Source organism: Aspergillus pseudonomiae (assembly GCF_009193645.1).
Source record: "Aspergillus pseudonomiae strain CBS 119388 unplaced genomic scaffold BDV37scaffold_9, whole genome shotgun sequence".
Classification (NCBI taxonomy): Eukaryota; Fungi; Ascomycota; class Eurotiomycetes; order Eurotiales; family Aspergillaceae; genus Aspergillus; species Aspergillus pseudonomiae.
In genome coordinates, this window is record NW_022476001.1 from 95884 (window position 1) to 110214 (window position 14331).

The 14331-nt window shown below is 48.1% G+C and overlaps 6 protein-coding genes across 6 annotated transcripts; 4 read left to right on the plus strand and 2 right to left on the minus strand.

Annotated features, from left to right (window-relative positions):
• The first annotated feature begins 2642 nt into the window (after window positions 1-2642).
• Window positions 2643-4478, plus strand: BDV37DRAFT_222379 (major facilitator superfamily domain-containing protein). The gene is made up of 2 exons (XM_032080192.1): window positions 2643-2689; window positions 2751-4478. The coding sequence occupies exon 2, from the start codon at window positions 2817-2819 to the stop codon at window positions 4374-4376; it is 1560 nt and encodes a 519-aa protein (XP_031945054.1). The 5' UTR covers window positions 2643-2689; window positions 2751-2816; the 3' UTR covers window positions 4377-4478.
• Window positions 4478-5984, minus strand: BDV37DRAFT_222400 (uncharacterized protein). The gene has a single exon (XM_032080193.1). It carries the CDS (start codon window positions 5681-5683, stop codon window positions 4580-4582), a length of 1104 nt encoding a protein of 367 aa, XP_031945055.1. The 5' UTR covers window positions 5684-5984; the 3' UTR covers window positions 4478-4579.
• A 1362-nt stretch (window positions 5985-7346) lies between these two features.
• On the plus strand, window positions 7347-8119 carry BDV37DRAFT_268890 (uncharacterized protein; the record flags this gene model as incomplete). The annotated part of the gene is made up of 2 exons (XM_032084254.1): window positions 7347-7489; window positions 7666-8119. 2 exons carry the CDS (start codon window positions 7347-7349, stop codon window positions 8117-8119), a joined length of 597 nt encoding a protein of 198 aa, XP_031945056.1.
• Window positions 8120-8506: 387 nt separating this feature from the next.
• On the minus strand, window positions 8507-9166 carry BDV37DRAFT_240029 (uncharacterized protein; the record flags this gene model as incomplete). The annotated part of the gene is made up of 1 exon (XM_032081028.1): window positions 8507-9166. A coding segment is annotated over exon 1 (410 nt), but the record flags the coding sequence as incomplete, so codon positions are not given.
• A 1203-nt stretch (window positions 9167-10369) lies between these two features.
• BDV37DRAFT_268892 (sulfotransferase family protein) lies at window positions 10370-11203 on the plus strand (the record flags this gene model as incomplete). The annotated part of the gene is made up of 2 exons (XM_032084255.1): window positions 10370-10412; window positions 10467-11203. 2 exons carry the CDS (start codon window positions 10370-10372, stop codon window positions 11201-11203), a joined length of 780 nt encoding a protein of 259 aa, XP_031945058.1.
• Window positions 11204-11938: 735 nt separating this feature from the next.
• Window positions 11939-13698, plus strand: BDV37DRAFT_297378 (GMC family oxidoreductase; the record flags this gene model as incomplete). Its single annotated transcript, XM_032090314.1, has 3 exons — window positions 11939-12224; window positions 12278-13460; window positions 13509-13698. The coding sequence occupies 3 exons, from the start codon at window positions 11939-11941 to the stop codon at window positions 13696-13698; spliced, it is 1659 nt and encodes a 552-aa protein (XP_031945059.1).
• Between the last annotated feature and the right edge of the window lie 633 nt (window positions 13699-14331).

The following is a 14331-nucleotide window of genomic DNA, read 5'->3' on the forward strand; positions in this document are numbered from 1 at the left end:
GCAAACGACTAATTTGGAACCTTTGCCAAAAACCCACATGGAGGCGCAGTCCAAAGAAATTGATACAGCACTAGTTTCATGACGAATGAGACTTGCTTCGTTCCATCCTTTTCTCTTACTTTGTCTTTGTTGTTGTTTTATGAAGAAATAAATAAATACAAGACAAAATCAAATATAACACATCAACAAAGGTCTGTATCTGAAAAAATCAACAAGATGTTCTCTGGTGCTGTCTTTCAATATCCCTCAATGTTGTGTTGTGTTCTGGCAGCTGACTGTTCCGACCCCACATAACTAACGCATCCATCCCGCAGACAAACATCGACCAAAAAGTAGGGCTAAAGGGATCGTCGGCTACGATTGGCATTGCCTCGAGTCATATGATTTCCCCCATCCTGGTCGATCTTGAGCTAGGTTCTCAAATTCCGTCATCTTGCAGGTGGCGCGGTGTTTCGCATGGCGGGGGAGATAAAGGACAACAATAGAGAAAGGAGGGTTCACGCGAAGCGGAGTTTAATAAGCGAATTCTTATCGGGAGCCAACGCATACAACTTTCCAAGATATCGTCTTTCTTGAATTCGTGCTCTAAACGCCGACATGTGTTCAAATATGTCGTCATCGCACAAGTGATATTCAGATAATACGAAGCCATTACTGTTAGCATTGAGAGGGACTCCACCCGACGTCCACCTGAACAGCAAATCCCGTGATATGGCACCATCATCTGCGGTGGCCTCGTGCTGCTACGTAACTCCAACATCGTGTGGGTAACGAAAAGATTGATTCAGAATACTGCCCAACAAAAAAGGCCGATGAACCTCCTGGCGATTTAATTACACCCCGGAAGTGAAGTTGACTTAAGAACAACAAGAGAGCATGTGGATTCGTACTGTATATATATCGGTTACGAATACCGTGACGAATCCGATCGCAACGAGCATGGCCTAGCACCCCTGTGGAACGCAACCAATATCGAATATTAGTCGTATATGTTCAGATTTTAAATATTATGGTGTTATATACTGCTGAGTGTCTAATCAGCATGCTGTCCCGTCAACAAGCATTTGCTATTCGGTCCATTGATGGCACAAATACTCTTCCCACCCCGGGAAAGAAAGCGGTCATTTCCCAGTCAATCACATCGGCAAGAACGTCTATATTCGGATGCAGTATGATGCTGGAGAGGCTGCAATCGATATGTGATAACACTGACATGCTAAGGGGATCTGTCTAGTGAATAAGAGGCGCCTCTTCATCCTGGTATGCTCCGAGAAACACTTCTGTGGATTCAAATGGTCCACGGCCAAGAGGCTGGACGTGAAAAAGATCGCCCGTAGACGTCAACGACTGAAGGCCTCCAGAGCCATTAGGAACTTTTGCCAGTTCCTGAACAAAACCTTACACTGGAAGCTTGAGGCTTTATTTTGGCGAGAGAAGCTCTGCTCCCACACACTACCTCCATTACCGTGAAACCCGGAATTCGCTCCAAGACACTGAATTTGGATTAATATGGTCAGAGCTCCCGGACTAAGACAATATCTATTGGACGGAATGCTATCCTCCATATTCATTGCGCTGATATTACAGGAACATCTGTATACTGGCGAACCAGTTCCAGGGTACGCAGCTCATTATTATCGCGTTGCACAATTGTAGCGAGCCGAGGAGAGGTTGACTAAGTGGGAAAAAAAACAGCAGTAACAGCCAATAAACCAGGAGCCTCAATGATTACTGACAGGTCGTTTCGAACGAGGGTACCAGCCCTTGGCCACGTATAAACACGTGGAACTCTTGATTCACACGGAGAATGGGGCAGGGGTGTAACTTCCAGGTACCGATTGGGAGTAGACAATGAGAAGAGAAGGTAGCCCGTGGTTGAGGGACCACTGTTACAACACATGGTGATAATGTAATTCAATCACACCTCTAAGCTATCTCAGGCTCCTAGCAAACTACCGGTTACATCGCAGTTATTATTGTAAATTCAGGTAGTAGTCCTTCTTTGGAATTATGCACGGTTTTGTAATGATATACATCACCTGTGGCTTCTGCTAGCAATTTGGTGCATGGGGAGTGACAAGAGTCAGGTGATACCCATGGACCAAAGCCGGAAATAATGTAACATATCACAATTGAATGCAATTAAAAAAAAGTGGATATGAGATCTAGACACAATAGAAGAGGTCATCTGGTGGGAAAGAGGTCCAGTCGGGTTGCGTGTGTATGTAGGAAATCCGGACCAGTGGCCTGGTGGAACTGAAGTCATTGTGGTATCTCCCGTCAACAATGGAACCTTGCAATTGGAACCGTTTAGGTTTAACCGTGATCGTGTATTTGACATCGATTGGGATAAGAGAGGACTTGGAACTATCGTATGGAACCCCTGAAAGCTCAGGCCGGCTAGGCAAGGAGACTAGCTGTTCTTGGATCACCCAGCACGTGGTCCGAAAGCGTGATTCGATTCCCTGACATTGTTGGCCAAGACCTACTTGCTTTTTGCTCGCCCGGTGCCTGATTCTAATATGCATAACGCCATGATTAAATCTCAAGCCATCACACTCTTTGCTGCTGTCGGCCCCTTGCAACGTGCCCTAACGTCGCCTTCGGATTTGTTCCGGAACCTGCAGCCAAGTTGTAAATACGACCGGGCTGACTCAAGAACGCTTGATAATTACAGCCACAATGGGTGGTGAGATGAACCCAGGTGTTCCTCTACAACATGGTGACTTATATGGTCGCGACGGTCTCAGGTCGTTGCTGGCGATCTTCCCTTGGGAGTCGCGATGTCTTCATAGTACCATGGAATAGCTAAAGCTATGGCGCCATTTTTCGTCGATGCTGTTCGGGACGGCTGGTACGCTTTCACCCCACGCGAGAGACGCAATGTGGCCTTCTACATCTTGGGGATTATGATCTACAAGTTTGGCCTAGAGGCATTTAACGGCTCAATTGTGGCCCTTGCAACTAATCGCTACGACTATGATGCGATGCGGGCGAAGACATCCGCAAAGACTTTTCAAAGAGTTGGGCTCATGGTGGGCCTCAATCAAGCCTGCCAGTGTATCGGATCCATTTTGATCGCCCCGCTCATTCGGAGATTCCCCTCTCGCATTGTGCTCTCCAGTGCAGTGTTAGTATTCGGGCTCTTCAGTGCCCTTCTCCTCATCATCGATGCAAGCACTGGGGGTACATTTGCACCAGCAAGCTTTCGCGACCACCACCCTGACCATGATTTCCATTACTACGGCCGGTACAACACCGATGGCATGATCCCAGTCTACTGTGTCGCAGGAATTGCCTATGGCATGGTCGAACTGATGCGCCGTGTTATTCCGCGCGATATTGTCGGGGGAAATGTTAAGAAACTACGTCATCTCGATGCCTTAGTGCACATATTCTACGAGGTGTCCGGTACGGGTGGTGCGTTTTGTACGGCGTTAGCCTTGATCCCATTTTTTGGGAACAACTATTCTTTCTTGATCACCCCGATTTGTTTCGCACTCGCCGCTATCTCCTGGTTCTTCCTCACCGACGAAACATTCCGCAGCCACGATACGCCGGTATTAGAACGCCAGCCTTCGTATATTAAAGCGGTCACTATTGGGTTCTGGCTGTTTGTTGAATCAATCTGGACCGGTGGTCGGATTATCTTTACCTCGCGCAAGTTTATCTGGCTGGTTCCAGGGTATTCCGTTGCGCTGTATGCTCATCGCTACCTGGAAAATGCGGTAGCACCCGCAATCGCCCGTCGATACCTGGGTAATGCAGCTTGGTCGCAGATTATCGTGGGGGGATCAAATTTAGGGGAGCTTCTCGGCGCCCTGTTCGTTATCCTTTTCACGAATCTGGTGACAACACCGGTTCCCTGGCTTCGATTAGATGCCGTCATGCTCCTCATAACATGGTACTTACCATTCTGGCGGCCACAGACGCAAGCTAGCGCTGCCTGGATGGCGGCAGCTACATTTATTCCGATTTCGTTTGGCTGGGCGGCTGGCGATGTCTCGTTGGCAGCATATATCCAAGCCACGTTAGCACGCGTCGAATCGAAGACGCGAAATGTCTCTGCGCTGGGTGCGGTGATGGCTTTCTTGTACTCGACATATATCATCATCTACGCCATCACATCGCCGATCCTTGGAAGCTACATTGACCGCGTATACAGCGACACCGGAGGATCCGAGAATGGGGGCAATATATATGCAGCCATACAGAATGTCGCATCGGTCCAATTCACGATAATATCAGGACTGGTCTTGGTATCGACTTTCGTGCCGAGAGGATCGCTGGCGTTCAATCCGAAGATGCTATTTAGTGAGAACCTGGACGGAGAAGCGGGTTTGGAACGCGTGTCATCCGATGATCTGAGAAAATAATGACAACTATGGGATCCTCCTGTATGGCCTGAAATTGGGTATATAATATATCGAACGGCGTTAGGTGTTGGGACTACTCTTACGTTATCGGTATCACTGATACACGATACCAATGCTACACTCACTCACGAGCATATCATCTCGCTAAAGAACAATCAAACTCGTATCATTCATCTATAGTGTATAGCAATGTGTGCCCGGGGCTACTGGGAGCCAGACTTAGTAACATGCAGCAAGATCCTACGATAGGTAGTCAACGGCGGCGAGCCCGAATCCTTAACCTCCAGAATGAAATGGAACAGATCACAATGCTCGATACCTACTTCGCAGGTCCTATTGATAACCGGAACCGGCAGCCTGGCACGTTCACCACGCGACCCAAAAGTTGTAACGTTCACATCCGGGGCCCCGTTGAGGGTACTGGGCTCAGGATAATAAATCCAGTTGAAGGTCAACTCGTCCCCATCCGGATCTACTGACTCGCCAGCATCTACAATAACCTCCGAGCCAGCAACCCCATAAACATCGACCGGCTCCAAGCCCGAACTCCCATTAACTTTCACAAGAGGATGGTGATTGGCCTTCGTCACATCATCGGTCAGCGTCCAGCGCATGCGCGCCGCAAAATCATGCTGATATGCATCTCGCCACCGCCAAATTGTCGCCTTATTCGACTTGAACGTATCACCATTAAGACCCACCACCTGGTCCTGCACGTCCGCATAATGTCGGAAACCTAGCCCATGTTGATTGGGAGTCACCAACTGATATCGACCGCCCCATGACCCATATTCGGGGTGCTCCGACACCCCCAGTCCATTCTGGATGAGATAAAGAAATGACGGTGTATCTCCTTCCATGGTAAACGCCACGTCCGGGTATGCGGCACCCAAGGTCCCGATTTGGAGGTTCTCTTTGATCCAGGCCTTGCTTACCAGGGTGCTGTTTGGGCCGCCCTTGTCGACACCGTAGAATTCATCGCCCGATATCCCGACCCAGGTGGACATGCTGTACTGGTTCCAGCCGTGGATGGAGTTGATCCAAAACAGGTCTGGCCACTGTTGGCGCAGCCAGGCGCCTGTGTCGTCCTGGTCGGAGATGGTGTAGATGCGGAGGTTCTGTCGGAGGGCGGCAGCTTTTTCTGGGGAGTTGTCCTTGTGGAGTTTGACGAGGGCTTGCGCGAGGACGTTGGTGCCGCCCCAGGCGAGGACCCAGAGAGGGGAGCTGCTGTTTGTTGTGGCTTGAATGCGGTCGAGGAGGAGTTCGGCCCCGGCGCTGAAGGTGACGTTGGGGGCTAGGGCGGCCATACCGAAGAGCTGTTGGTACTGTTAGTAGATGTGAAGTGGGGTCATGAGAACCTTAGGGGATATACCGGAGACCCTGCACGGACTAGACTCCGCATATGTTCTGCAGATGGGTACTGGGAATCCGCTGGCGCATGGTGATTCAGATTGTCGACGACCTTCTCATATGCATCGATGATGTCGTACATGGCCTCTGGGTCAGTTTCGTTCTTCATCCAGGTTGATGTCGTGGCCACGATGCCCTCCGTCTGGAACTGGTTACTGTATGTGAGGTATCGGACGAGTGACTGGGCGTCATCCGGTTCATTGGAGATGTCCGAGAGGACGAAGACTCGCGGTTTATTGGGGAAGGGATTGAGGGTTAGGGCGGGGACGAGAGTGAGACATGATGCATATAGTATCAATAGATGGGCTAGGAGAGCCATGATTGTCAGATACTGCTCCCAATCTCTGTAACTTTATCCACTTCTGATACCTCAGAAATTCCTATCTAGACAGTGGAAATGTCCATTAATTTATACAACAACCCCGCACCCCCGACGCAGCCATGCAAAGAGCAAGACATGGCACTTACTCCCTCACCATCCCTGCGTCCTACAAAGTAAATGCAAAGAAAAAAGGACCCGGGAAAACCCCCATGGAACCTGAAAGAGCCCAAACCTTCCCTTTTCGGACAGAGACGGCAGTATTCAAGATCCGGGGAAAATGCGGAGTGCAGAATGCGGGGAGATCTTCATCGTTTATATGGCGGTGCTAGTCATGCATTAGCACTCTCGTCCCATACGGAAGGTCTACGCACCATCGTGGCTCCGATTACCTTATCTAGAACTACCTCAGCACCTGGATGTCGTCATATTGCTTTTTCTGCTGGGTGTTTTTAGGTCGTTTCTGGGTGTTTTGTATATCGTGATGGGTAGGAAATGCCTTTTCGGGTGCAGTATAGCATTGGCTCTGGTACTTTGGTTTTGTTTTATTTCTTTTTCCTTTTCTCTCTCTTTTTTTCTCTCCCTTCTTAATACTTTTGTTATTCCGCGCCTGAAGCTTGAGGTACCTAGATCGGGTAAATCATCAATCTCGGGCGGTATCAGCATACATCATCTCTCAGTCACTCTGAAGATCTTAGGAAGTATCTAATAAATCACTGTTAAGCAAGGTTGCACTCTAGCAAGATCTATAGAACTATACGTACATTCACTAGATAGCAGGATATCATTCTTTGCCATGGGAGCGACAATATATCATGATATTTCTATTATGATTGGTTGAGGGCCTGAAGAAAGTCTGGGCTTATTACTTACAGGAAAGGATTCACTGTAGCCAACACGTCGAGAAGAGGGTATTAGTCGATAATGTTATACGATTATAGATATGGGGATGAAGGCAGAAAAATTATACATAGAAATAGCAGACTTAGGGGGTATGGGGTAACTTAAAGCCACAAGGATCGTGAACGGTGACATTGGTTCTGCACCAGTGTTTACTATAATCTAGACCCTAGTTATTATTCTAAGATACCACAGTCCTAGTATTACCGAAAGGCGTCCAACACCCCTTACATATCTATCACATGACTTGGTTGTCATCATATAACCAGAGGATTCGCATGTCTCTCAAGCTTGTCCAAACTCCCTTCATCCAACACTTTCATCTCTCCATAGCTCGCACAATGACGATGAGCTTGCTGGGTGATCACTCACTGGATCTGGATCCTAGTGATATCACCATAAAACGGCCAATCAACTTCTCAGAATCCTCAACCATATATGAAGTCCAGATATATGGAGAAAGGCGTGTTATGAAGTCTCGTGAGTACGAATTTTTGGTCTTCCAGGGCGACGCTGACGTGTCAGTTCCACGATAATGGCGACCCAGGATACAGTAAAAGGGGCCGCGACCTAAACCGCTTTCGCTGTGAATTGAATGCCTATTGTAACCTCCATTAATTTGGCGTGTGCGAACGCGGCTTTGTCCCCATTCTTTTATAGCTATATCGATCGTGTTGACCCGTCCGCTTTTGCGCCACCTCTTACACATTTCATCCACGATCAATTCCAACCGAGGGCGGTTCTCCTCGAGTACTTACCGAATGCCGAACGACTGAATTGCGTGAATTATTCCGAAGCTCTCTTTCAGTATACGGTTGATGGTATCAAAAAGATCCACAGTGCTCTTGTCCACCATCATGATATTTACCCGAAGAATATGCTGGTTGTGTCTGGTAGTAGAATCGTATGGATTGATTTTGATGTCGCAATGACTTTTGATGATATGGGATCCCGTGAGAAAGAATACTGCAAATATGAAGCCGATCTCGTTGAAAATCTCGGGGAGGTTTTGGTTTGTCTTCCTTCGTTTCCTTCAATACCAGATATTAACTATCACGAACTCCAGAGAAATGACCAGAGAGAGAGTCTACCCCCTAATACGAAATTCTATTGAACTGGGACTCCTCAAACCAAGTTTTCGCGGTAATGACCATATAAATACGAATCAAAATCACAGTGAGCACTCAGGGCTCGCTCTCTAATATTATGCCTGCATATTGGAAATGGTGTTCGGCACTCTTCTTTTTATACCGACATAATGAAGGCATTTCTGAAGGAACACATAACAGCCTGGCTTAGGAGTCTATTAAACTCCGACCAATGTTTCTTAATAAAACGGCAAACAACTCTTCTAATAAAAAGAGTTAATGGATGACGTATACTTCGCAGAACAGTAGAAGCAAAAGTCATACAGGGGAGGGGAAAGTACTCACCATCTTTTGGAACACGTCTCCAGATGGCAGGTCCTTTGGTGAATCTAATTGTGCTAGCGAGCCAGGCAAGAGAACCGGCACCAGCATGACTTTAGTCACTAGCGAGCAATTGGCGAGCCTCATCTTTCACATCATCCATAGTCGCATATTCACCACGCCAGCACTTCTTGATTATTTGCCCAAAGAGAACACCGTCAAGATGTGGGAATGAGTCTGGTGCAGGCCAAACTAGGTCCGGGTTCTTAGGATTGAAGAAATAGTATTTATGGACGCGCCAGGATGCAATGGAATAGAGAATCCAGCCAAGATGAAGGATCTCAATCTGAATATTCAAGTCGTTTTCATTTGCAGCAGTAATATCGACATCGAGTGGCAACAAGATGGATTGTCCGAAATCTGCAAGTTTAAGCTGCTCATCCAGGACTAGGATATTGCGCAGAGCAATATCATCCACAAAGACTCGGCGAGAGTGGACGTGTGAGAAGGTGTCAATGAGACAACACATCCAGGTGGTTTTCAGGGCGTTCTCGCGCTCGGAATAGGTTTCTAGATAGGATTCAAGATCTCCTTGTGCTAGGGCTAACTCAATTCCATACTTGGATGTTCGGAAATGGGGGATAATGCCTTGATAGTTGCCCAGGCGTTCAAAGACCCGGCTTTCATTCTCTAGAGTTTGCTGATTGATGTCGTTTATGTATTCCACATCCTCACGGTTTGGGAAGTCCCCGGGCTGATACTGCTTGGCTTTCTTAACAGCGCGGTCTTCCCCCAGCTGAACAATAATCCCAGTCATACCATTCCCAATTATGGTGAGACCCAGATACGGATCATGCGAAAGGGGAGAAGGTGCAACACTGAGCGATGATTCAGCTCCCATAGTTTTTGCTGGAAGAGGATCTCAAGCCGTAACTTTGCAATATTCCAAAAGAAGAACTTAGTTGGAGAAGACAAGGCGAAAGTCAATTAAATTTACTTTAGACTCGTCCGACTTCTGGGCTGAGTTGCGGAAGGCCAAACTATCTCACCTAGCCAGGTGTGGATTATGGAGAGGAGTATAATTGGTACCGGCTAGTGTAGGAGAATATCCCAAAAAAAAAAAACGAAAACAAAGAATATAGAAGAAAAGAAAACAGAAAAAACCAAAGGAAGGAAAGTGTGAAGAGAGATACGAAGAGAAACGGCATTTAGGGATGGGCCCCATCCCTAGTTAATTTGACAAGGCTGAGAAGTCACATTAAATCGACTTATAAAGGTAAGCTCAAGGCATTGACCCACAGATCATCTGACCAGGATGCCCTTCTCTCAATAATCCAGACACATATAACCGGAACAGCTGCAGCGAAGTCACAATACAGAGAGGATCTCCTTGTGTTCATAAATGGGATAATTCGATAGGGTTGAGTGTTCATACTAAGGTGGATATATCGCTAGTAGCCTTGGATCCTGGTTGAAAGAAAAACAATGCCATTCTTAGTGTTCCTATAGATCTGCAGAAAGCCCAGCCGCATGAGTGGAGCTTTCCTAGCTACCTAGTTATTCAAACACTAGAAAAATCATGTAATCTCCTATAAACTAGCTACCGTTGCTCATATTCCCTCCAATATACAACGGTAATTATCCAAAGTTGGGTGGTTCCTGGATACATGTTCTGCATGTTCCTGTGGATGGGGTTCTTAATGATGACGAAATCGAACCTTATCCGCTTCACTAATTTATATTCCACCCAAAGTCCAGCCACATAATTATATTTCATGCTACTAGAGCATGCCTCTACCCGGCAACCACCCAACAAGTCTTCCCGGGATAAACAACTTGAACAAAAACTCCCCGACGAACAAAATCAAGCCACCCCCTCCGAACCAACGTCTCAGAAACAACCCCACAAAATGCCCCGACTAATCGACCACGAGCCCAACACACGCACAAAGCCCATGCGCATCCTCTGCCTGGGCCTAACTCGCACCGGAACAAACTGTACGTCCCCCCAGTAATATCCCCAGTTATACAGACACTAACAAATCCCCACAGCCCTTGTCGTAGCCCTCCGCAAACTGGGCTACACGCCGTACCACGGCTCCGAATGTTTCAAATCTCCGCCCCGAGACTTCAACCTCTGGATTGAAGCACTGAACTGTAACTTCTTCAACCGGGACCCGAACAATATCCCCCGTTATGGCCGCGAGGAATTCGACCGACTCATCGGCACCTACGACGCCGTCCTCGACATCCCGGCCTCAATATTCTGGGAGGATCTCATCCACGCCTACCCGGACGCAAAGGTCATCCTGACAACCCGGGACTTCGATTCCTGGTGGGTGTCCATGGACAAGACGCTGTTTCGGTTCATCCGGATGCCGTTCTTCCGGTATTGGCAGTACTGCGACAAGAAGCAGATTGGACCGCTGTATCGCATGTCTGAGCTGGTTTGGAGGGTTTTTTGTGGGAATTGTTACGAGAGGGGGGCGTGTGAGGAGGCGTTTCATGAGCATTATCGGAAGGTGAGGGAGGCTGTTCCGCAGGAGAGGAGGTTGGAGTTGAAGGTCGGGAGGGATGGGTGGGATGTGCTGTGTCCGTTTCTGGGGGTTGAGGTTCCTGCGGAAGAGTGGCCGAGGGAGTATACTGCGAAGGCGCTGAATGAGCATGTCGATATGGCTTTCTGGGGGGCTGTTGGAACGCTTCTTTCCTGGGTTGGACTGGGTCTGGTGGTTGTTTTGGGTGCGGTTTGGTTGGGAGGGTATGCTGGGGGGTATCATGATGAGATTTGATTATTGGATTGAGTGAACGTGTCTAGTTAGCATTGCAAAGAAGTACATTGTTTAAGAATTTATCAGCAGTACTGTTTTATCATATTCAGGAGATTGAGGCGACGATGGAGCTTTGTGGAATACTTGTTGCTATGTCAGATAAGATGAGACTAAAAACGGGGATCCCTGGGGAAATTGAGACGATGACAGGAAAGTGCGCACTGCATTAGGTTACACGTATGATACAGAATACTCAAGGGAGCGGACGGAGGTGGGCTGTAGCTGTGCAGGAACACTCTCTAGGTACTACACACACACGATCCGGGGCGCATAAACCCAGAGGCCATCTGTGGCTTGATGTTTGAAAGTACAGACAGGTGACTGATCCAACCCCAAACAGCCATTTCATTGGGCCAGCCTCAAATGGAGAGCATATAGGGCATATGTCCATGAAGGGTATAACCTTAGATAAATTAATGCCAGTCTGCAGGCATATTCTTTATATGTCGCACCGCCACTGGAGAGTATCGTGTGTCATAAATGAAGATCAGTAATAATTGGCGGCGTGCTCCTCATTATCAGCAGCGATCACCGACGGTTACGAGGCATTGACGAATTGTTGTGCTAGACGAGCCATTGAGCCTAGAAGTAGCGCCAGGCTAATGCATGTACGAAGCACAGCCTCATGTTGGCAGCGATTATAAACAAGATCAAACCCCGCCAGCCTGTAGCCTTCCGACAAAGTAATGATACAACATGAGCACAGTACATTTCGACTACATAATCGTGGGTGGAGGCCTCGCAGGCTCCGTCGTTGCAAATCGACTATATAATGCCAATAAGTCATTGAATATTCTTCTGGTCGAGGCCGGTGTTGACGCCTCTGACAACACTTTGATCCCGTATGCAAACAATACAGCATTTCTCATCGGATGTGATTTGGACTGGGGATATGTCACGACGCCTCAGAAGAATCTCGAGGGTCGCAAGATTGGAAACCCGGCGGGGAAATGCCTTGGTGGGGGAACCGCAATCAACAACTGTAAGTGCAGCTATTTCTGATCATGGATTCTTAGACTGACAATTCTTCCCCAGGTGGATGGATCCGTGGTGATCGTAGCGATTATGACAGGTGGGCTGAGATTGTTGGGGACGAAAGCTACAGCTATGATTCTATGCTGCCCTATTTCATCGCGACGGAGAAATACACCGACGGAAGCCAAACGGATAGGCAACATGGATCTGACGGTCCGCTGTATGTCGCCTCGGTCTCTTCAACCGGTCGCCAGTATCCACTGCGCGAGCCACTAGCACAGGCATGGGACGAGAACCATGTCCGCGCCCTACCAGGCTTGGATGGAAACAGAGGTAATCCTCAGGGCCGGGCAGAGCTTGTAGAGAATCGCCGTGATGGACTCCGTCAGTTGGCTAGCGCTGCCTATCCACTTGATGGTGTCCATGTCATGACCAACACACTCGTGAGGCGTATTCTTATAACCTCGGAAGATAGTACACCGAAAGCCATCGGAATCGAAACAATAAGCGGCGAGAAATACTACGGCAGGGAGATCATCGCCTCTGCCGGAGCATACCGCACTCCACAGCTTTTGATGCTCTCTGGAATCGGCCCAGGAGAGATATTGTCACAGCATGACATCTCGGCTGTGGTTGATGCCCCAAACGTTGGACGAAACCTCTACGACCATCTAGAGTTCGCACAGTACTGGAAGCTCAAAGACCCTTCAAAAGGGTATGCCCTTGGGTCGGACAATCCTCTCTTTGCCAAACCTGAATTCGGACAGGGTGTGCCCGTAGACTGGATTGTCACTACCAGCATCCCCAAAGATGGCTTGGTAGAGGCAATTACAGCGGACGAAGGGAGTCCACCATCAGCAGACCACCCTCTCCTGAAAGCCGAGCGATCCTTCCTAGAGTACATCGTGCTGTACGCGGCTGGCAGTCCTTCAGACCCGGTCGTACCCCTAGATGGCACCCACATATGTATGACCATCGTTGGCCTATTGCCGACTTCGAAAGGCCATGTTACCATCAGTTCTACAGACCTGACCGATCCACCTGTAATTGACCCCAATTACCTGTCAACCGAGGTGGATCGCTACGCCTGGCGCACGGGGCTGCGCACTGCCGCTCAGTTATTTCTGGGGACCGATTCAGGGAAGTCACTTATCGATCAGGAGACCCCACCAGATGGATTCGAGCCGATTAGCCTGAACTCAAGTGATGAGTACTTGGATGCTAGAGTTCGGCATGGAGCATTGTGCGTATACACCTAGCTCTTCTAAAAGGTCGTCACTAACGAAGGTAGTTCTACGTACCACCCTATGGGAACATGCTCAATGGGTAAAGTTGTCGATAACAGATTCCAAGTGCATGGAATATCCAACTTGCGGGTTGTCGACGCCAGCGTAATTCCCACCCCAATCGCGGGCCATATCCAGGCCGCATTGTATGCCATGGCAGTGAAGGCGGCGGATGTAATCGCCAACAGGGCGTGAGTATGTTCAATTCAGTTGATTCGAACCGCCCTTCGCTACTGTACTTCCCATCATATGACAGTGATGTGGGAATACTTGTTGATCTACCGTAGCGTATATAGATGAAAGAATGCCAATGTGAAGACCGGATCAAATAATCACTGAACTCGAGCAGAACGCCCTTGAGCTTCCACAAGCAAGTTTGGGAATTGTCTCCTGAGTTGTGGGAATGGCTCAGTCCACATATATCTAGGCTAAGATAGCATCGTTGATACCTCTTATGTCGCAATATTGAACGTCGTCTAAGATTGAATATCCGAGAGGAATACTGACCGTATTTCACAACATTGGTGAACGGGGCTAGGTCATATTAGCTGGGGAATTTGTGTGTGTGAATCATAAATCACTTCCATGAATAAAATGAACCAGGGCGTTGAATATATCCCGAGCCATATATAAACCTAGGATCCTTTCCAACTACCAAGGTCATGTATTCTCACCTCGCTTTGATATCACACTCTGCACACCTTGTCAAGCTTATGGCTAGTACAGGACTTCCATCAAGCAATAAATACATGGGCAATAGATGAAAAGTGGGTTAGACCTTTTTTGCAGAAATATGGATGTCTGACATAGTGATGGCCATCCATACTC